The sequence below is a fragment of the Temnothorax americanus genome, unplaced genomic scaffold (assembly GCF_048541705.1).
Source record: "Temnothorax americanus isolate GAGA-0224 unplaced genomic scaffold, ASM4854170v1 Scaffold20, whole genome shotgun sequence".
In the NCBI taxonomy this organism is placed as follows: domain Eukaryota; kingdom Metazoa; phylum Arthropoda; class Insecta; order Hymenoptera; family Formicidae; genus Temnothorax; species Temnothorax americanus.
This window is the reverse complement of record NW_027509339.1, coordinates 2,838,005-2,861,351: the sequence shown is the minus strand read 5'-3', so window position 1 is coordinate 2,861,351 and position 23,347 is coordinate 2,838,005. Positions and strand designations below refer to the sequence as shown.

General features: G+C 34.4%; 1 protein-coding gene and 1 long non-coding RNA gene across 5 annotated transcripts in view; one reads left to right on the top strand and one right to left on the bottom strand.

The window, feature by feature from the left end:
• Nachra7 (nicotinic acetylcholine receptor alpha7 subunit) overlaps window positions 1-23,347 on the bottom strand; it is a 194,668-nt gene that overhangs the window by 49,667 nt on the left and 121,654 nt on the right. For all 3 annotated transcript variants that reach the window (XR_013256897.1, XM_077405908.1, XM_077405909.1), the window contains 2 exons: window positions 21,238-21,282; window positions 751-860 (listed from right to left, as the gene is read on the bottom strand). Coding sequence is in view for 2 of the 3 variants with exons in the window: in XM_077405908.1 (XP_077262034.1) it covers window positions 751-860; window positions 21,238-21,282 (155 nt within the window). In the remaining variant the exon portion in view is untranslated. The remainder of the gene's footprint in view (window positions 1-750; window positions 861-21,237; window positions 21,283-23,347) is intronic.
• Window positions 1-23,347, top strand: part of LOC143897324 (uncharacterized) — a 164,980-nt gene that overhangs the window by 21,464 nt on the left and 120,169 nt on the right. The window lies entirely within an intron of this gene.

Below are 23,347 nucleotides of genomic sequence, written 5' to 3'. Positions count from 1 at the left end.
TATCCTTGATTTAAACTGTGCTCAGTAAATTCCAATATGCACGATAAATGTTACGTAAATTTATCGAAACGTTTTATTGCTTTGCCATCCGATCAGAGAGAACGTTTTTTTTTCGGGTTGGTTTTGAAACATTACGATGTTAAATGGATGATAATTGAACTCGACCTGTACTTTCATGGGTTAAACGCTATTTTAAGAACTATAATGTAGCTGGGAGACAGTTCACAGATCTAAGGTGGTTTTTCAATTTATCTTATGTTTAAACGGCGTTTGCTAGCCGATGAAATTCTTTTGTCTGCACCGAATTTCTTCGGAAAGTGTTAGTGAATGAAAGCAAAAGTGACTCTCGCATAATATTTTATATATTATATTTGGTACGACGTAAATGTGAGATATCATGGATACAAATATTAAAATACAACTAAAAATCACAAAGTTATTATAATTTATTAGAAAATACTTTGTTTTCTTACTCCGTTTTCTTACTCCGATTCATTTCTGATTTTTTATTTTTACAAGTACATAAATTATTATTTTATATAAAAATAATATTTTGATATAATGTATATGTATAAATTTCAAAACGCAAAATTGATTCGAGTATCCATATATAAAACCTTTATTTTTAGAATATTGTTATTCCTTACTTCAAAGATATACATTTGCTATACGTAATGAGGAAGAATATGAAAAAGATGCGAGCATGTACATAGAAAATTTTAATGTAATGTTAATGTAATTTTACATTACCTGTTATACATAAGAACGTCGGGTTTCCACAACCTATGTGGCGGTATTCTGAGATCTCGTACACCTCCATATTCCGAGACGTTCCATCTCATGTTTACGTCGTTCCATTCCTGTAATTAAATGAAAATTATGCAAAAGTTACATATAAAAGAGAGTTATATTACAAGAAATTCCTCGTCATCAGTTATTAAAATGTTAACTAAAGTAACGAATATATCGCGCTTTACTTAAAGAATTTCAACCTAACTAATGAAAAATACAGATTTATAAAATATATTGCAAATTTGTACGACCAACAGCTTTTGTAGCTGTGCCATAGTTTTGAAAAATAATCTTTAAGTCAAATTTAACATTTTACGTAATCAAGAAAGAAGACAGATGTCGACACACGTCTGAAAATTACGTTCGAATCACTGCGTTCTCTCTAAAATGATGTTGACACTATATTGATTTTTCGAACAGTAAATGCGAACCTTCGCTTTTCGCGCAAATATTTTAGACTACATCGTACACGTCAAGTAAATACTACAGCATTTCAATTTAATTCTCGTCCAGGGAATTCACGAATGTGTTATTTCGCGAGACAAGTCCTGTTCTTTTACTCCTAATATAAAGTGCACCTTGGGGAAACCGTATTACAAGCGTGCTGTTCATACAAATAAATTTGATAAATTACTTTTAATATTTTTTATTATTTATTTGATTTCCTTGATTCTCCTCGCAAATTCGACATTAGTTGCGATAGAGTTCTTATAATTTTCGTACGGAAAAAAAATAAGATAGCACTATATAAATTGTAAAATAGACACATTAAAGCCTTCAATAAATTTTTTACCGCGAACAAGTTTGAAATTTAGCCGGACACCAGGTATGACGGCGCTCGCTAATGCTCTTCCCGTAGTTTTCAAGAGAACATTTTTCGAACTTTCCTTGCGAGTTTACGTGACTTCTCCGAAGCGATTTAGGAGCTTCGAAGTATTCGCGGTTCGAGGTGCCTTTCACTTTGGATCTGTAGTCCTTTCTTCCTTCTTTCCTTCGGTGGAGCGGAGATGAAAGAATCCGACCAGCGTGGCCGTAACAGGTCGTTGCGCGTTATTTTTGACCAGATTCTTTCAAGAAAATTATTCCGGTCGCGAAAGTCGAAGAAGAACGTGGCAATGTACATCAATGACGTTTTAATATTAATTATTATAAAGTTTGATCTTCTTGTCATTTTTGAACCACGTTCCACTCGCGTTTTTTTTTCTCTTATTTATTTGAATTTTGTTAAATATTGACGGAAACTGTTTTTATTATTTGAATTTTATATATGGCTTTTTTCCATTATAATTAGAATTTACTGTCTTGTTATATCTAATTTTTTATTACATTTATATTGAATATTATTTATGTCAAGTATTTATTCGCACTAAACAGCAAACTTATTGGTTGACTTAATAGCTATGATAAAAAATGGAACAGAAATAAATACGACTATATCAAGAAAAATAGAGAATAAGGTTTTCCAAGATTTCCCAGAAGGTTATCCCTAATAGTGTAACACAACTCTCGTTTTGATACCACCCCCAAAATCTAGTATGCAGCAAGCTCGAACGGTTTGGTCACCTCTCGGCTGTCGTACTCGCGTCGATTAGTCACTGACCTCGATTGATTAGCTGCTGATGGAGTGCAACGCGAGATAATTAATAACGCCGCGTGCAGTTTGACCGGCGAAATGGTTTACGGACTTGCCGTACGTATAAGTCATTATTGTAGTCGTTTGCGCGCGTGTAAAAAAATTGATGCTGTTAATTTTCGCCGCATTAATTCAATTCTCTTATCGCAAAGAAGTTTCTTGAATTTTTTTATATATATCTAATTGATTAGAAAATTTAAAAAAACATAAAAATACAGTATCTTTTCATATATATTTTATAAATTGTCAGCTTATATGAAAGCTCGATTTTAAATATATGTTATATTTAAAGTAAATTAAAAATATAACATATTTATTAAGCATTTTCGAACTTTTTTCGACGAGATAAATTATTTAGCGTTTTAATTATTTATTTAGCCGAAAAATATTTAGAACTTTAAATTTCGTCTAGCGAAAAGTCACATAAACAAATAATCTATCTATTATCTAGTTTTTTTATCTCACACAGTGTACTCTTATTTTTCACAAGAAGCTAATTGAGTCATTGAGTATAGCCATTAAAAGCAAATCCTTTGCTTTTAAGAAACCATCTTGTCGACCGTATAGGGCAAAGCTATTTCGTGTTTTTCCGGACGATCCTACTTTACCTTTGGCACGCGATATCACTTCTTATCATCTCGTTCTATGAAAAGCGTGAGCTCGAGCAATGATGCTTCCACAGACATCTTCCACAGACGAAACAAATACCGACAATCTCGTTTCGCACTTGGCGAATTGCCTCTGAAGAATATGACCTGAAGATGCAAGAGTCGACAAGCCGAATACAGAAGTAACCGGATACGGGATAAAAGTCATGGGATCGGAACGGAGCGGAATTCCGTTACGGAGCGTCTATATGATTTCACGAGTCACGCAAATTCCAAGCAAAACGGTTTTCGAGAATGCAATGTCATTTACAATTCGCGCCTTTTGAAATACGACCTATTTTCTGAGATGGTATTTCTACGAGAAAGAGGAATTTTTCGATATATTTTGTCCGGTTAAAAAAGTATACTCATAGAAATATAGCTGATTCTCTTGTGTGTTATTATTATTTCTTATATACACTATTGTTTTTTAATCCCGACTTTTCTTAATTGCAATATAATTCTATAAAATGAGTCAGATCTACGCTATAATTTCTTTACTTCTAATTTAGTTCTAATTTATAAGAAAATAAGCAGTTATTTTGACTGATCCGCCGAACAGTTAAACCGCATACGTTGAAAACAGAAGTAGCCCGATAAAAGTCGAACGTAAATTGATATAAAGGTAACGAGAGAGAAAAGAAACGGAAAGTCGGAAGATTTAACAATGTTGCAATGTTGCATCGAAGACTTTTTCATCTTACGACTTTACTGTACTACACGGCCTGCGAGTACAGAAAAAACAAGATATATAAAAAAAGGGTGCAAATTACAAACTTGCACATTGCTTCCTCATTATTACAGGAAGCTTATTTTATTTAATGTATAAATTTAATGTATATGAGGAAGCTTTTATTTTATTTAATGTATAATTATTAGTATTTAATTTTTTGGCTTTCTCATAGAGGAAGCTTTGTGAGCAAAGGGTTCTACTTGCACACTTAAAAACTATAAAGAAGCCCGATATCTCAATATTTGCGGAAGTTAGAGCAAATTTACCGAAATTTCTATAACTCCAGAACTAATCAACCAAATCTTAACGAATTATATATGAAATAGGGGTAGAAAAAAGACTGAAAAATATAATAAAATTAGAAATAGATCGATATCTTCAAATTTGCGGAAATTAAAGCATAAACAAACATTTCTGCAAATTCAAAATTTTATTCAAAAAGAACCCCTTGATTATTAGCAATTTTTATTAATTGTATTATATTCTTCAGTTTTTTCTACCCCTATTTCATATATAATTCATTAAGATTTGGTTGATTAGTTCTGGAGTTATAGAAATTTCGGTTTTGGCACATACACACACACACACACACACACACACAGACATTTTTAAAGTATAGGATAGATAAAATCGTATTATATAAAATATATAAAAATCAGGGGTAAAGAAAAAACCATGAGATAATTATAATATTTTATATTAAATTTATGCACAAATAATGTGATTATTTTAATAAAGTGGGAAGATCGTTAGTTTAGTAACTTTTATAAAAATATTTTAGTCTTTTAAGCTGCTCGTCAAACGTAGTCTTCGATTTATCTCGTCAAAGACGATTTATTCTTAAGTAAGAATTATGTAACATTATCAGATACTTACATATAATAACTGAGTAATATTTAGAGAGAGTACCTGTGTGAGATATAATTTATATTTCATCAAAATCAAAAGAGGGAATATACACTTGGCAAGCGTGCATTTCTCTACGCGATAATTATACATCGACATAGGCGAAAAGTGGAAACTCTCGTGTAACTCAGTGATTTGCATAGCTAATCCAGTCTTAGTTAGCATAGTTTCGTAGAAAGTGGCCTAATATTCCGGTGCACACTATATAATTCCTGTTGCTGCGATATTCAAACCTGAAATATATCCGTCACACACTATCTTTGGCATTTCTATATGACGTAACTCGAGAATCGATTATTTATTTTCTTGCTACGAAACTTTATTAGAAAAATTTTACAGAACACATATTATAAATATTTCTTGTTTCAAATATTTGTGGATTTAAAATATAAGCTTTTGATTATTTTTATCTTTGCTTATACCCATAAAGAATATTATACTTGTAACGATACAGGTCACATTTGTCAAAATTTTGTGACAACTTAATACATTTACTAACTACCATTTGTCATTTTAAACAAATAATTTAGTTATTAATAATAAAGAAATATTTCCATTAAAATACATCTTATGCTTTACTTACGATATGATACATGTGGGCGCTTATAATATATGATCTATAATAAATTTTATATAAAAATAAATTTTTTTTCTTGCGGATTATACCGCATCGGAATGGCCGGCTTTCTTTACCTTTATCGAGAGAACGCAAACACATAAATGCGTTTTATGAGTTTAACGAAAACGTTTTTATGAGTCTATATACATCCATTACTAGTCGAGAATTGCTCGAGACAGTTATACTCAGAAAGAACATTCCATCAGGGCGAGCGACGCTGTAAAAATCCAGCATGAAATAACGCGGTAATCTTTCTTGCAATGACAATTATATAGTATCTATAGGATGTATGCCGGCACCCGCAGAACGAAACTCATTATCGCGCGCAACATTTCACTGGAGGGTCGAGACAAATGAGCTTAATCGAACCCAAGCCAGCCAATCGCGAATTCTTTCTTCCAGGAATCCGCGTTTTTTTTCCCCAGCCGAACGGTTTCCCAGCGACACGAAGATTAAAGCGATAAGCACGAGACATTCTCGCGACGGAGTCTCTCCGGAGATTTAATCGCACGTTCACATTTTAAACTCGCGAATTGGGAATTCGAGTAATTTCGATTACCGTCGCGGCACGAATTCGCGCGGAATCCCGATCGCCATTTTATCGCATAAGACCGAGAGGTAGGTAGAGGGCGGCTACGCTGGTATTTGTCATGGAAAGACCTAGAGTTCCTCTAGTAAGAGTTACGACACCGTCCGCTATTAATAGGGAACTATAGCGAACGATCGAGAGAGACAGCCTCCCCATTCTCGTACTTTTCATTTGGATGTTATATATAACTTTGTCTCACTTCTACTTATAATAACTTTGCCTCATTCTCACTAACTTCTTCTCTATTAATGGCGGACCAATCAGGAGGCATCACGCGGTGTCATAAGGAACTCTAGAAAGACCGATCTAACAGCGTCGCGTTGTCGACGATCCCTCTTTCCGCTTCCATTTTCCCCTCGACGAAATTGTCAATTAACGATAACGAACGATCCAAAAAGTAACAAACTTCTTTGTAAGACGAGATCACGCAACAAAACGTGACCCTAACGAACGAAGATTGAGACTGAAGGGAGAAATAGAAGTTGAATATCTTTCCCGTCTTATCATTTTGGATATACATGGGATTTCAGAATTGGCGAACAAAGTTCCTCTACGAGGAAGCTGATGGCAGATTTCATAAACATGACGCTGTTGTAAAACTTAGTTTCTTACCAAGAATATCGAATAAAGCTGCTATATATTCCATGACCTCTTAAATTCAAATGTACAATTTTTTAACAATGAACTCCAACAGTTAAAATCTTATTATTCATTTATATTTTTAGAAATTAGAGTTTGCGACAACGTTTCTGTATTTTTATCAATATAGAATAAACGTAAGAATTATTAGCATTTTGTCGTTTTTACCAGTAAATTTTACAAGCACACTTAGTATCATCAAAAATTAAAGGTACACGTTGAAAAAAACTCTATACGTAGTTATAAAAGACGTAAGTATCATTCAAAATAGAAGGGCATCTTGAAGTTAGGATTTCTTTATTGTGAGAAGATACGTGGCGCGGTATAAATGTACTGAATGATTGGAAGTAAGGTAAATAGGGTAACTCGGGGGAATATGCCACACTTAAGAAAAATATGATTTTTTTTCCTATATATTTATTTTTCTTTTTGAGGTATCTTTGCATACTGGTCTTCTTTTCCCTTCTTTTATCTGTTATTTATATGTATATCTAATACGTATAGAATTTTGAAACATACATGTGCATACGCGTATTTGCCAGAATTTTCATTAAGCTGCCGAAATGATCGTAGAATTCAAGTTTACTGTAACTAGCATCCTGTTCACGTATTTCGCTTCGTAGTGTTCTTAAGAGAAAGACGGATCGCGTGAGGGCTTAGAAACTAATAGTAAGTCTTCATTCTCTTTACGAGAGACGCAATTACGGCGTCTTTCGAACCTTATACAAAAGGTGAACAGCGAAAGATGATGAAAGAGAGCATTACGTCACAAAACAACATTATCAGGATGCGTAAATTTCACAACGTGTCTAACATGAGTTTGTGGCTTTTTTTTGTAGCATTTATATCAAAAAGACATCACTGCAATGAGTTTTCCTTGCGCTGCAACAGACCGCGTTCTAGATCGAAAAAGGTAATAAAAAGTACACTGAAAATATTCCTGCATATTTTATGTGTGTCTTATTGTTAGTAGTAGTAGTATAGTTTGAGAAAGCTTTTTGAATAAATGTGGTGCCGGCTTATCCTTTGCAAAAGTTCCATTTTAGTTTTTTTTGTATCTCAACTTGTTTATCTAACACTCAACTATACATCTTATATATACATTAAATCAAGAATATCAAGAACATAGAGAACATATCTTTGATTTTGCTCTATTACTAATACAATTCTGAATATATATGGAAAATAGAACATATGTATATAACAATTGTAATCTAATTTTCTAGTATATATCAACTTAATAATGAAAAAATCTTGTCTTCTTCAATTACATAAATAACTCGATACTCGTAATTATTATATAGCGAAGGGGCTGGGAACAACAAGAAGGAAAAGCGCAAGGGGCCGCCCTTGTGTTATATTCTGCCACCGGGCGGTTGTCGTGGCCGACGACAATTTACCACGGCACAACCATTTCGGCGCGAGTTAAGTATCCCCTGAGAAACGGAGACTCTTTTATTCGATGCCCTTGCCTATCCATCGAGATTCCCCCTCGGACGTGGATTTAATTTAACGAGACGCTGAAATTCAAGCCACGCTTGACAAACGAAGCGCCAAGCTCGCTCTTCTCTTGAGCACGTAAATTCGTAGTGTACCACAGTTCGGCCACCATTGTTTATTTAAGATTACTTTAATTTTCTCTTTAGAAACGTGCATATAAAGAAAGAAAGAGAGATAGAGAAAATTAAGTATACTCCATATTTCGAAGGAACTTTACTAGTAATATGCGTTAGGTCCAAAAATCGAATAATAATTGAAATATATATTCTCAGAATGTCGCAATAAATAAACGTTAAATAAAATGTTAAAATTATAAACATAGATATGTATTTCAAGCGGTAAAAAATAAAAAGAACTATATGAAATATTACATGGATACAAATTAATTCTTAAAATTATTAATTAAATTACTTAATTTTATTATTAATTTAATTAATAATTTTTAATGTACAGTATGGCTCTATTATTATCTCGCTATTGTTTTCTTATAGCAGTAAATAGCACTTAAAAATACCTCTAAAATATTATATAATATTATGTTATGTATGTTACCTTTTATTTAAAAAAAGAAGAAAAAAGGGAAAAAGAGAACAAGTATAAGTATAATTACTCTTCACAAGTGCCTATTTCTTCTGTTTTCCGTTTAGATGCATCTAACGAAAAAGAGAAAAAACAGATACCTATGTGAAAGGTAATTATACTTATGTTTTGCTTATATTTTTTTGCTAGTACCATTACTATTTAACGATCGTAAATGATCATGTTGGCTACCATTAGCCATTATCATGATTTCCCTAGACAAGATACTCTTGGTAGGTTGCCATTACGTTCCGAGAAGTGGCAAACGATTAAAAACCAACAATTTTTAGTTGGATTTTATTTGGTTAGAATTTATGGCTCATTAGAGCAGCGCACATCTGCGCTACAATCGCTACAATTATTATTTTTATTACAGAAAAAAAATATACACGGTTCTATCTGAAAAATTGATAACTATACATAAATAAAATTAATTTTTTAATAAAAGCAAGAGAGTAACACAGGATATTAAAAGGTGAAAAATAATATATTATATATAAGATAATAAAAGCAGAAAAAATGTATATTCTAAAAGGTATGCAATGAGATGCAAATAGAATGGTAAAGTGAGCAACCGCCGCGATAAAAATTATATCGAAATTATATACACAGGGATAAGTAAATAACATAATATTATAAAACAAAAAGCATTACATGAAGCATCTTTATCTTTTATTATCTTAACTTGTATGTACAGACCGTTTTCAATGGCATTATAACATACTGACGTTAATGCCACTCGTTTATCACGCGATCATCAAGGTTGCAATAAATAATGTATAATTACGTTAGTATTTTAACAGCATTAATAAAGCGCTACAAGCGCCACGAAGTTTCATTAAACGTCGCTAATTAATTATGCGAAGAAATTGTTAGCCAACCATTATTTACATTTAAAAATGGTCCAATCACAACGGTTTATTTCTTTTTGAGACTTGGCCATTTTAATTGTTGGCGTCGTTATTGTAGCGTAGCGTTGGCCATTCTTGTAATTTGGGCGAGTTAAAGAGTCACAGATAATTAAGAGGCATCGAGGCTCTATTTTAATTTTAATACACGAAACGCGGCGTCTACCTTTTATTGTTACTAATTAAACTCCCGTACAGTGTGAGAAAGTCACTTCATTGTTATTAAAAGCATGAAGAACGCGGAATAAAAAACGGAGAACAAAACTGCGTGATGAAGAGACAAAATAGCGAGACAAAGGCAATTGCAAAAACTAAAAACAGAAAAAAGGAAAGGACAATAATGTAAATTACGATTCTGCAATTTTCGTATCGCGAAGATTAACTCTTACGCATATGCGTGTTTCTTCCCTCCTGTGTGCGGACTGATCTCTTTTTTAAAGTTAATCTTTTTCGTCATTGTGTTTCACCCTCGAGATTCGCAACGTTAGCGAACTATCGTATTTGCTATTGAGAATCATGTGCGCTCGCAACTTTCTTCCTTTCTCTTTTCCTACCCCCTTTCACGCTCGTTCCCATTCTCTGCGGTTCAATTAGACCGATAAACAGAAAAGTATATATTTACGAACGTAACGTGCAGCACTCGAGAAGGCTGCGCTACCATCATGGTACTGCCTTGCGCATAACGTGTACAGATGCACGGGGCGTACAGGGCGTGCCCATTAATCGCGATCAGCACGAATGGAACTGGGTCGGCCAAAGTTTCACATTATCCCCAAGATTTTCGTCCAAGGTCCGTCTTACAATGGCATTCCACGATATCCGTCTCATTCGATCTTTTCATACTTCTGAATGTAAAGGCACGATTCATTCGTATAAAAACGAGCTTAATAACTTGATCCGTGTAGTAACAGGTGATGATTGCTGATATATACATATTTTTGCAGAGATCTGCTGTTTTATATCTATTGAATGAAAAATAGGCGTATATTTATTTATGAATTCTCAGAAAGAGACTTAAAGAAAAGCGATTGATTTACAAGATTATTTTTATTATTTGCTAATGAATTGTTAAATTTGTACGTGATTGTTTGACGCACAATTCTTTATGACAGAAAATAATAAAAATAATTGCTGACATTGCTTTATATTATTAACATAAATTATAACGTCGTTTATTTATGAGACATCGAAGTGACTCACGTAATTACATTATGTAAATTTAACTCTAACAATTTCAAATTAATCTCGAATCAAAGTTACATCATTCATCAATCCCGCATATAGCTATAATACTACAAAACCCCCGTCAAAGTATCTACGTGTCCCGCGCAACTCATGCCGTCAGAGCACGAGCAAAGGAGAAACTTTATTAGATTCTTTTTACATCGCCGCTCGCATCGCGTATACGCTTGCAAAAAACCTTCGATCGCGCGCAAACAACGAAGCGGTTATTCAAAGCAATCAAGATGAAAAATTCACTCTGTAAATGAAAAAAGAGAGAAAGAGAGAAGGTTACACCCTGTACGCACACGAACGTGCACACACAGACTGACAGATACAGCGCGAACGAGCGCGAAAGATGCAAACGAGAAAGAAGTAAAGGGAGACTCATAAAAGTGCTGAGTAACTCGGGGCCAATATAAAGCACGCCAAAAGTGAAATCGAGCTTGGCACGTGAAGATCGAACGCTTCGCGCCCCGAGTTTACAGCCCGTCAGTGCTAGACCTTGACGAATGGCTGCGGAATTTGCTCGAATCGAATGGCTCCTGTCCTATTTGGCCCGCGGCCTTGGGAATCAGACAGTCCGAGAGAGAGAACCACCTGAATTCTTCATCCTTATAATTCTTCGACGAAAGTTAAATGCCAGCTTCCTCGTCCTTTCCTCTGTTCGTGCCGTGAAAAAGTCCGTTCCTTATTTACCCCGCCACGCTTTGAAACAGATACGTATACGATTTCACCGATTTTGCGCGAGGATAATCGTAGATCTCCGACGAACCACGGGTGTGTTCGTTGTACAGCGTGACAATGTGAGTTTACATTAAAGCCAGCGAGATTTTACACCTACAATTTTTATAATATATACGTGCCCTTTGATCAGGAGAGGTAACCAGCAGCTAGCGGTGTAACTCAATTTTCGACGAGAACCAGTTAATGCACCCTCGATTACTCAAGCGACTTGAATTTATCGGAAAACGGCACCCTGGTGTAAGGAGCCCCTTCTTGCTCCAGCGGACACGCGAGGTGGATCCGTGATAGTAACCCCGGTTACATGTATAACTGTAACCACGGCGATAACACTGTAATCAATTTCTGTCCCAGGATCCGCCTGCGATGCACGTGTAAATTTCAGATACGTGTGTTCTGATGTGTGTAAACTTTAGATTCGTGTTTGCATTAACATTAAAGTGATTATTTTGATTGCTAGTATATATTTAAACGTCTATTTTAACAGAATATCTTGGATAGGGTTTATGTATTGTATAAAGGGACTGATATATGCGTATGTTTAGGACTTAGAGACTACTATTATAGGACTATTATTAATTCTATTATTTTCTCTTTGCATAGAAGATATTATTCTTTAACAGTTTCAATGCAATTACATTGACTTTACAAACTCGAATCGCGAATTTTTTTAAAGCCGTATGAACAAGTTATTTGAAATTTTATTATAATTTGTTAATTTTATAAGAAATAATGAACGAGCTCAGCAAATGATAAAAATGTTTGTAACTTTATTGAGGAGAATTCAGCGACTTGGCTAAAAACACGACTTTCCATTGCGAGGCTCGCATTCAGATCTTATAGCTTTTGCAGCAACGTGCTTTCAGAATTAATTACCTTCCTTAACTCGTATTTTGTTTGATATCTTTTTCTTTAATCCTCAGTTCGTTACGTAGCGTAAGAAAAAGCTTTCAGAAACGAGAATAAACTTCATTTATTTCGGCATCTTTTAATTAACCATTTTAGATATTTATGCATGTAGAATAGAACGTTTTTTATTTTACTCAGAAATTCATCTTATATAACGAAATAAAGAAATTAAATAATGAAGAGTAAATAATTGACAAAAACATAATCTATCGTAATTTTTAATTATCCGGTTGAACAAAATTAGGTACTATATATATAACTGCAGATTCTTTAGAATATTAGTTTTATTAAAAGATAAAATGCGCTTGAACAAGAATCCAATTCTAAAAATATCAATTTTTTTCATTTGTATCTACAAAAATATCAATATTTTATAAAATTGACATTTTTTATTGTATGCTGCAAAGTTGGTAAAAAGATGTTTGATTTAGAAGATTCATAATGAACAAATTTTGCGTAAGTAAGTCACTCTTAAATGCACTAAGAAAATATTTACGAACGACATCGTTATGGACCTAATTTATTCAGCCACGACTACGTGGAATCTAAATAATTCATATCTCGCATAAAATATGCCGTTGCATTGCGAGCTTTTAACGAAAACCCTTCGAAGAAGCAACCAACTCTTGAAAAATTGGCTAATTTGCCCTCGACTGCACAGGAGAATATAAGATTAAGAGGATATTCTCAAAAAATTATATTAGGAGCTTACAAACAAATTTATTGCATTTTTAAAACAATTTTTACATTGTATAATATAGATATAGTTCTAAAATTTTCACAATGCGAAACGTTCTCTATCAAAAGGATTATATATATGTGCGCTAGGTTTAAATTTTTATTAAAGAGGTATAAAATATCAGTCAGAGAGAGAGAGAGAGAGAGAGAGAGAGAGAGAGAGTGAGGAGAGGAGAGGAGAGGAGAGGAGAGGAGGAGAGAGAGGATTCTTCTTTTTGCATATTTTGAATAATATTTAAATCATGAATATTTTGATTTAAATCATGGATACTGTTAAAAATGCTCATTCCAGCTCACATCTCGCATATAAAAAGCAAATATACGCACTAAATTCATAAATCGGCCCAATTGAATGCAATCAATAGCAAACTTGTATCAAACCGTTTTTTAACAAGCATATCGAAGCACACACACACACACACAGCTGTACATGTATAATATATTAAAAAATAAACATTGCTCTTTTCATCCTTCTTGCAGTGTGTTAATAAATACTAAGTCGTAACTTTTTCTTTAAATTAGTAATATAAAAGCGGTTTCTTTCATCTCTAAGAATACGTGAGTTAATATTAACGTCGAAAAAGTATTTTAATTTGATATAGTGCGGTCGGTAAAAAGAGAAAGATTATTACTCGTAGTTCGTCTTCAACGTTTCGATTAAATAATTTTTAGTTCTTTTCAAAGAGTTTCTGCTCGGATCGTTTTTCCTTGGACCTTCCCAGATTGTTATTCGCGAATTCCACACAAAAGATAATTGAAATTGTTCGCGTGGGATATAGAGGATAGCCAGAACATACAGTCCGGCATACTCTTCGACTTCGGCAAATATTCCGCTCGTTGGTCGCTCTGGTGTGCTCAAAGCTCGTGTCGAAGAAATAGACGGGGAGGAGCGTCGTTTCCAGCTACAGTGGATTTATACAAGAATTTGAGGAAACGTATGTGCATCTAATATTGTTCAAGCGCGGAAATGTCTCCGCTATAAGAGATCGTGATCTCATCGACGCATCGAATAGTTAAATTACAAATGAATAACGAAAAAAACGACATTTATTCCGTAATTCGACCTTTACTTTTATATTTCAGAAAAATCAGATGTTAAAACGTGAAGAATAAATGTTTTTTGAGGAAAAATACGGGGAATTACAATTGTAATTATACACATAATTAAATGCACCAGTGAATAACTGGTTAAAAATATATTGGATAATTCAGCAAGTTTAATTGTTAAATTACTTCGATGAATATTAAAATTTTGAAATACTTAAAGTAAACTAAACTAAGTTATGAATATTATCGAATGAATCGTGTACTATGTAAAAATATGAACAATGTATGGGAGTATTATTGATGAATAATTTTAATTAATAATTAAACTAATTTTCACTAATTTTAATTAATCATTTCTCTATAGCTAAACATAATATGATAATAAGAATAATTAAAAATAAATATATTAACAGGAAATATTGCGACATCTTTGTTGAAATAGGAGTAGGAGAAATTTCACATTTGTCGTTAGCTCTACTTTAAGTGATCTATAATTTGTGATTACTTACATATTTTTATAAAAATTTTATTTACAATTTCATGATATTTTATTTGCAATTTCTTGATATGTGTTCTATGTACCAGTATATCTTTTGATCCTTTAAATGTTTTCTGCATTATACAGCACATAAAATTATAAATAGGATTCAATTGCAAATTAGATTTTCTAAAGCGAGATTTAGCAAATCAAATTGAATATCAGAATTTCAAAGCACCTCGGGGGTACAAAATTGATAACGGAGCTTTAATCTTTCATTTAAAAGACATCTAACCATTAAACTTTCCGAATCTATATCTTTGATCTTCATTCAGTCTTAATCCCCTTAGGCGGAGATTCTGTTACACTTACCATCCGCGGTACAAAACGAGAAGAATGTATGTGAAGCCGAGTTTAGATTTTCGTATTTAGGAGATATTTATACATCTCTTGAAAAATTTGCATATGCGATTGACTTGGAATTTTAAATATTCAGTCTTCGTAAATATTAATAGTTTTGGTAAATAATATTTCTAATAAATATTACTATATATTTTTTATAATGCTTCTTTCATTTTCAAACTCTAAAGGCGAATAGAAGCGCTTGAATTTGCGATGAATTTTACAGCGACCTAATTAATAATTCAATAATAGACGCGTACCTTTTAATACCAAATCATTTTTTTCCCCTACCGATATGAAGAAACGCGGAAAAAAAGTGTAATTAAAACGGTGCCCCGATCCCCGATGCCGTGAGCGCTGCAATTAATTTTGCGGAGATATGGCATGGTATTGATTAAGGCCGTGGCGGGATTAAAAATAAGTCGATACGTGACAGCTGTTCAATTCATAAAATGCCAATTGAAACGATCCAGATGGTATTGGCATTTTTTTTTAGATATGCACCCCCGAAAACCTTAACATCAGGAGACCCTCGGCAATTCGTAAACAACGCGTCCCAGGGGTATCGTAACTTCTCGCGAGTGTAGGTTCGACAGCTGCATTTACATGGCAAGGGAAATCTATCCCTAATCAGTATGCGAAAGGTATTGAGAGCGGCCCGCATACTGAGTACCGGCGCGCGCTCTTTTATGCCGCGTTGTTCTCCTCTCAAGCTGATACAGCCTTTTCGTAACGATATCGCATATTGCGAGATCTTTCATAAACGAGTTCTTGTCCCCGCTAAAAAGGAAAGATAAGGTATCGCGCAGGCGTTGAAAATTAAATCGGCGTAAAATTGATATATCGGGTGATCGCTTCGTCTCTTACTGTATACGCTTAATTAAGTAATTATATCTAATGGATAAATAGCGCTACTTCAAATCGAGGCTCCTCGTAATTAATGCACGCAAAAAAAAATAATGTAATTTAGCGCGTTTAATTAAGATACTATAGAAACTTTTCTTTCGACAAATAGCACAGCTGTATATAGTATTACGGATCTGGATTTGGAGGTGTGGAGCACTCGTTAATGACCAAATCAAACTTTAATCAAAAGCTCGTGAATGTTTTTTTTTTGTATCTCTTTAATCTTTATTTGAAATTTGTCATTAAAAGTTTTGGACCTAAAAAGCTCAGTCGCAAAGTACGCGAAATACAGGCTGTCGCCTCCGATCTACTTTTTTTTGCGACTTTCTGCAGCGTCAGGAAGTTTTAGACGAAATTGCTTTTACTGTTTTAATTTATTTACGTTCAAAAATTGTTCTGTTTTACTATTATAGAAAAAATATACAAAGGTGTACATGCGAAGAATTTTTTTCGAGTTCCAATTTTTCAATTTCAAATATTTGGTACAAAAAGCAAATATAGAGATATCAAGTCCGCTTACAAAGCTAAGCCAGACATACCATTATTTTGATGAAATATATATACTTTCGTTTGAAACAAAGAGAATAGAACAAAGAGTACAGTATTTTTTTTTCCCCGATTAATTATTCGAAAATAAAACTCGACTCACAATCAGAAGCGTCCAAACTCTTGTATCTCCGCGATTCGCATGTGTGTAAATCATTCTTTCCGCATCCGCGGAGTTCTAAGTAGGTTGTGCCGAGTGAATGAACTCGTCTAAGTGCATGTACGAAGTGGTGGCACCGTGAGACGCGTCGGACGCGGAAGATGGAGGGTGAAAAGATGCAGTACACAGTACACTAAGCGGAAAAGAGAAAAAGAAATAGCTCCCGCTACGAATGGAAGGAGAGATTCTGACTTCGCTCATAATACCGGTTGACCCATCATTAAAGCTCACCGAGAGAGACTCGCTAGTATTCTCCTTGCTCGAGAGCTCTCTTTCCTAGAGTCGACCAAATAGTTACATCGGGGTAGAGAATTTCTTCGCCACGACCGTGGATTTTCTCCAAGTGGAAGTTCGTCTGTCTTGAATAGACGCTAGAAGAATTTGTCGCTAATACTGTTCCATCGATGACAAAAGGTTTGTCTTACAAGATGTACAAGACGTTTGGACGGATTAAAAGCAACAATTAAATCTTTTGGAATTAAGAGAAAATAAATCTTTCGGATGTATTGTCAATAGCGTGTTAAAGATATTCAAAGAATCTAGACATGAATTCAAATTTACTTGTTTTGGACTAATTTGAGTGCGAAGCTTGCTTTCTGAAGGAATTAAGAGTTAAATACGATCGTTTCTTTTTTGACACGCACACTAACATTCGCAAGAAGTCGCATTAGTCACGCTTCAGATGTGATTCGTATACTGATGCACTTACACATAATACATCGTCTTTGGCACGAAGTTTTATATTTTATGTCACCCGAGTTGCACTGGTTTCCACTCTTAGCACGTAGTAAAGCGCACCACCGCGCCGCCCGGAAACCCTATATGCGCCCATATACGTTATTTGCAACCCGCGTGATTTATCGTTTCCACAGCAATAATGGAACTTGCGAAGCTTGTTCAACACACGTGGTAAAGGATTGCTTATATAAATATAAGTATCAGACAGGCGTTAAAAAATGCAAAGATAAATCAAAGAAACATATCAGGACGACCCGTTAACATCGTAACCAATCGTCGAAACTTGACTTCGAAACGATTCAGTGTGCATAAAGAATTGAAAGGGGTCTCTTTAGGATCTACCGGAAGATTCCACGTAGTGGTTCAACGGTTATCGTTGCGCAGCGCGCGCGGGTGCGCCCTCCTTCCCTAATACACTATATATCGTCCGAAGATATCTAAATGAAGATACCGAACACGGTATCTCCATTATCCACGATAGTCCACAGGCTCCCTGGACAGCCGTTTCGCTGGTCTAGCGCGCAACTATCACCCATCCATTGGAAGAAATTGCCAGACGCCTCGGGAGAAATAGCTGCGCGCGCGAAGGTGTAGATTACGATACATCCGGTACGTGTGTGTTGCGTTCGCATACGTATATTTTGCGCGTGCTTCTGCCAATGGCTTGCGGTATCGTTGTGCTAGTTGCATTTCCCATTCTATCAGCCATGGCGAAAATTATGTAAATGCATTTCCTTCCCGCCGCGCAGAAGAGACGACAGGACCGAAGTAACGAAACTTGTAGCGTCGTCTCGTCGCGCCGCGTTTCGTCGAGACCCGTTTTTACATAAATTTTATACCATCGGTCATCCTGTCGCTCAGTAAGACAGAATGACAAAGTGATGTGCACTTGATGGGAAGATATATATTGTTCGGTACGAGGCAGATGAAACGCGGATAATATAGCCGCAGAAATATATTATATACCAGTTTTATAATATTCGGATTATTTACTGGCAATCATGATCAATAATGTACGATAAAATTATTAATAATATACGTGATTATTAATAATATGTGATGATGGCGCTAATTTACAATAATAATCATATGTAAAGATAAATTAAATTTTACACTATTGATATTATACGATATTATAGCAAATTTTATATTTGCGACGTTTTATTGCCGCGAAAATCAATGAATGAAATTGATTCATCATCCAGTTTGCAATTCAAACATCGGTAAAACATCGGCCCATCGGGCTGAAAACGCGGATCGAAATTGCTTTACGAGCAAGCGCGAATGTATTATGGAGATAATCACTTCTGATGTATAAATAGAACCTTTTAATCGCGGTCTTTATATTTTTCCAATTTATATGCGAGTGAAAAAAGGTAAAAAAAACCGCTCGCTACGTGACACTATAATTTTTTGGTCTAGAAGTGGAATATTGCTTGCCGCGCATGATTTAATAAAATAATCGCGCAGATGAAGTTAATAATTTCTAGCGACCGTAATTGCGAGTGTCGAATGTGTTTGCAACATTCATGCGAGCTGTGTTAGAGCATAACATCGTGTAAATTATTAACGAATTAACGCTGCGAGTTTTAAATTTCGAATTCTTTGCGTCTGTCCCTTATCCCAGAAAGGGAAAAGTTGTTATTATTATTATATTTCTCTAAAAGTACGAACGTTTTCTCATTAGACCTCTATTATTTCCGATCTAGATAAAACGCGTTCCAGCTACCTCTCGATGTTACAGATGCAATCTGTGCATTTTGATCATGGAAAAGTAAAGTGTATGCCGTTCTTCCTAGAAGATAGATTTAATTTGGGCTCTCTTCTTGGGATTCGACACAAGTGCATCTGATAGCGACGCTACCGGGAAATATACAACATTATATCGATACTCGGATGTCGAATGTTTCTTTGAATATCTCTCTACCCACGTGATTTATATTTACAAACATATCAGCATTTTGAGTCACATGCACCTGCGTGTTACTTCCGTATGCATTGACCGTCACGAGACACGAAGGAAAGATTAAATAGTAGGAGAAGGAAGCTGACGTTTCTATATCTTCGACGTGATAGTATAGCCTCGAAATTGCAAATGCTATAGATTTGTCAGATGCCGCGGTGAAATAACGTTGCAAGAAAATACGAAAACGGGATCATAACTATATGTTAAGATGTTACATTAAAATTTAAAAACAACGCAAACGTGATACACCGAGACGTTAGCGACGACAGCAACGTGTATATTATTAAAGTAAATTTAACGGAAGTTTTTTGTTGTCGAGCAAATCCGGAATATTAATTCGCAGTGACGAAAGATTAAGGACGCGCTCAGGGAGATTAGGGCCAATCAATAAGCGTAACGATCGCGACCTTCGCCATCGGGGCGTTGTTGGAGTTGTCGGGAGCGCCGAAGGGCTTCGCGTGTCCGATGCGCGTGCAATCCGTCAATCAGCCGAAAACGATCGTCGGTAGAATCGACAATGTTCGAATTTAGGTCATTGCAAAGCTCGCATGAGCTTGCATAGTCCAGTCAAATTAGACATTTGAGCTCGGAAGTGAAGCGGTATCAATAAAACCTTTTTAGGGTTGTTGGGGGGTTGTAAAAGAGCTTATTTCTGAGTTGTCGGGTTAATCGGACAACTCGCAAAAAACCGCTATAAAATACATTTTTTCCCATTTTCACCGGCTAGAACTCGACAAATATTGATTTTAAGTTAGGGTCTTCAGGAAATGAATTGTAGGGCTTTAAAAGAGCTACAAAATGAAAGATTAGTAAATCATGTACGGTCAAAATTCGCCGAGTTATTGCGAAAAAACGAAATTTTTCATTCCCCTTCCCCCCTTAAAAACCCATCGGTCCGATTAACCCGACAACTCAGAAATAAGCTCTTCTACATCCCCCCAACAACCCTAAAAAGGTTTCATTGATACCGCTTCACTTCCGAGCAAAAACCTTTTTTTTGTCTAATTTGACTGGACTATGCAATGCGGAATTGAACTTGCATAAGTCGTCCCATAAGCTGAGAAAAATAAACAACGCCGAGCGGCTTTCGCGCGTCGCGTCGGAAGCGAACGGATCGGAAGCCGCTTTCTCACTCTTTCTTAAAGAAAACACCGTCGCAGTCCTAATAAGGGCGCACCCTCGCCTCCCGTGCTCGGGGAGTAACCTGTTGCGGCGACTCTATTAATAGTTCGGATCCCGATAAAAATCCGATCCGACCTCGTTACTCTACCTGGCTATGTGTTTCCGACGCTTTCCTATCACGCATCCTTGAAATACATTAACGATCGAATGATTAAATTGCAAATAATACTTTCGTATGTGATAGAGGTATATCAAACTATATGCAAAACTGTTGATTAAAGAAGCAGCGTAATTGTATGTCATAACGATTTTACTACAAAATAAAAACGTTAATAAAAACAATATATGGTAAAGTACAATCGTACGTAACTAGAGTACGTCACATGTAGTTTATAACGATATTTTTGTCTTACATGTTTTTACTCCGGTGCCCGGTTTACATGACGCGACTATTATGCGAGAATAATTTTGGTACGGTTGAGTAAAACAGGGTGATGTGTAACCGGGATAAATTGGATTACCCCGAAACAACTACAAATCTATCAGGACTAGTCACCCAATTAACTTGAACGGAAAAGATCCTTTAAAAAATGACTGAGGCATCTCCGGCAAATTTCGTGCCGTTCGTGTAAGTGGCAGCTATCAATTGGAAAGACGTTGAAAGAACCGTTTTATTTCCCTCGAATCGAAAACTTCGGAAAGCTTGAAGACTTACCAGTTTTAGCCAGAGATTCGTGATGAGCAACTGGTTCTTCTCGTCCTGTAATAATAATTAAATATTATATAGTATTATATTAAATAGCTTTTTTCATATAAAACGTGTTTTGAAATTTTAAGTAAAAGCTATACGTAAATCATTAACAAAAAGAAAACAAATCTCAGCAATAGATAATTGTTCGCACTAAATAATTATTTAATATTTATATAATAATGCGGTTTTACATTAATAAACAGATTTTAATTACCCAAATCCATCAACTGCAGAATAAAATAATGAATAAAAAACAAGGAAAAAAATCTAGGACATAATTTTACATATAATGTATAAATGTCTATACTTTTATTTCAAAACACAAATTTTTGATATTGCAAGTTAATATTATAAATATATGTATAAGACTTTTCTATTTCAAAAATAGACACAAGATTGAATTTCGTTTGAAATTTGTGTGACGCAAGACGAATTAACGCGTTAGAAACGGTCTTGTTACTCATTATACAGTTTCATATCGCAATTAAAAATTGTTGCAGAAAAGCGCATGTATATTTAACAAGGTTTATAAAGACAAAGGACTTTTGTTGCTCAGAATGTCAAGTTGCATGATAATAGCGTACAAAGTACGTTATTTAATCAATTGAACATTGTTGGCAAAGTAAACTATGTGCGCATATTTTTGCGACTATTTCAAATTTAGTATAATAAATTCTTGAAGACGAGCTTTTTTTCCACGGACGATGCGGTGTTAAAGAACACGCTGAAAGATGGACGAGCAGCACCATAAATTACGAGAAATTTCTCTGCTCATTTTATGTTATATTAAAAGAAAAGATAAAAAAGAGAAAGAGAGAAAGAATATTACAAACAAATCGCCGTTTCACACAACATAAATCATCAAGTTTTAAAACATCAACTTTTATACAACATAATTTAAGCGTTAAGCGTTAAATAAAAAGCGTTTGTTTAACAAGATTTTTAACAAAGTGCTTATTTTATGTGTCAGATAACATTTTATTGTGTAACTTGTAAGTATTAATGTTATTTTTAACTTGTAAAATTTATTTTCATTGAAATCTTCTTTTCACAAAAATGTTTTTACAAAACTTGAAATATTTTTTCGAGGACCTGTTCACTGCAGATGCGCGTCACGAGAGTGCAATGTATATAAATAATTAACATTACAATCAAAACTTTTATGAGTCCTCGTATACCAATTAAAGTCGTCAACTCTTGTGAAAACGTAGATTGTTGTAACCCATTCGTTACCGAAAACTGAATGAGAAATTGATTACGTCAGAACCAGTCGGATCCAGTTAAAAAAAATGTCCAACCAATGCGAATTCGAAAAATTTTATTTTGTTTTTGGAGACACAATTAAAAGTTTTTTTTTAATACATGTTATAATTACTTTTCTCATGTTTTTTATATAGAAAGTTTTAATAAACGGGGATTAAAGAGAAATAGAGACAATAATATACAATAACATTCAACGTTGTAACGTATAAATTAAGATTTTTAGTTTGAAAAATTCATTACTTGTGACAAATTTATATAGAAAAACTTTTAAATTTTGTATTTAAAATTATAACATAACGTAATAATAACTGAGGTTCTTCGTGTCATTGAGGTTTTTCGAACCATTATTCACAATTTTTTAACATTTTTTGGTTATGACTTTTAATTAGCATAATACCTATATGATTATATAAGATTCTAAAGAAAGATAAATTACAATAAAGAAGAAATTTATCATGAGTGGGAAATATAGAGACATACGAGAGATTGATTGATTGATTGATTAAATTTATTTATGCCCAAACATCTGCTAAAGGGCAAAAATTGAAATCCCAGGTACATAGATATACGTAAGAAATCATCATGGATACACCACAGTGGACCATATTGATGCATTCGATATACCTAAAGCTAAAATACATCAAAGAAGAAAGATCTAAATCACAAGTACATAGATAAGAAATCATGGGTGCACTCAATGGACCACTGTGATGCATCCGATATACTTAAAACTAAAGTACAATAAAAGAAAAAGAAAAAGCATGAGCAAGAAGTAGCTTAAGTAAATTAGAAGGCGCCTAATATAATTTGA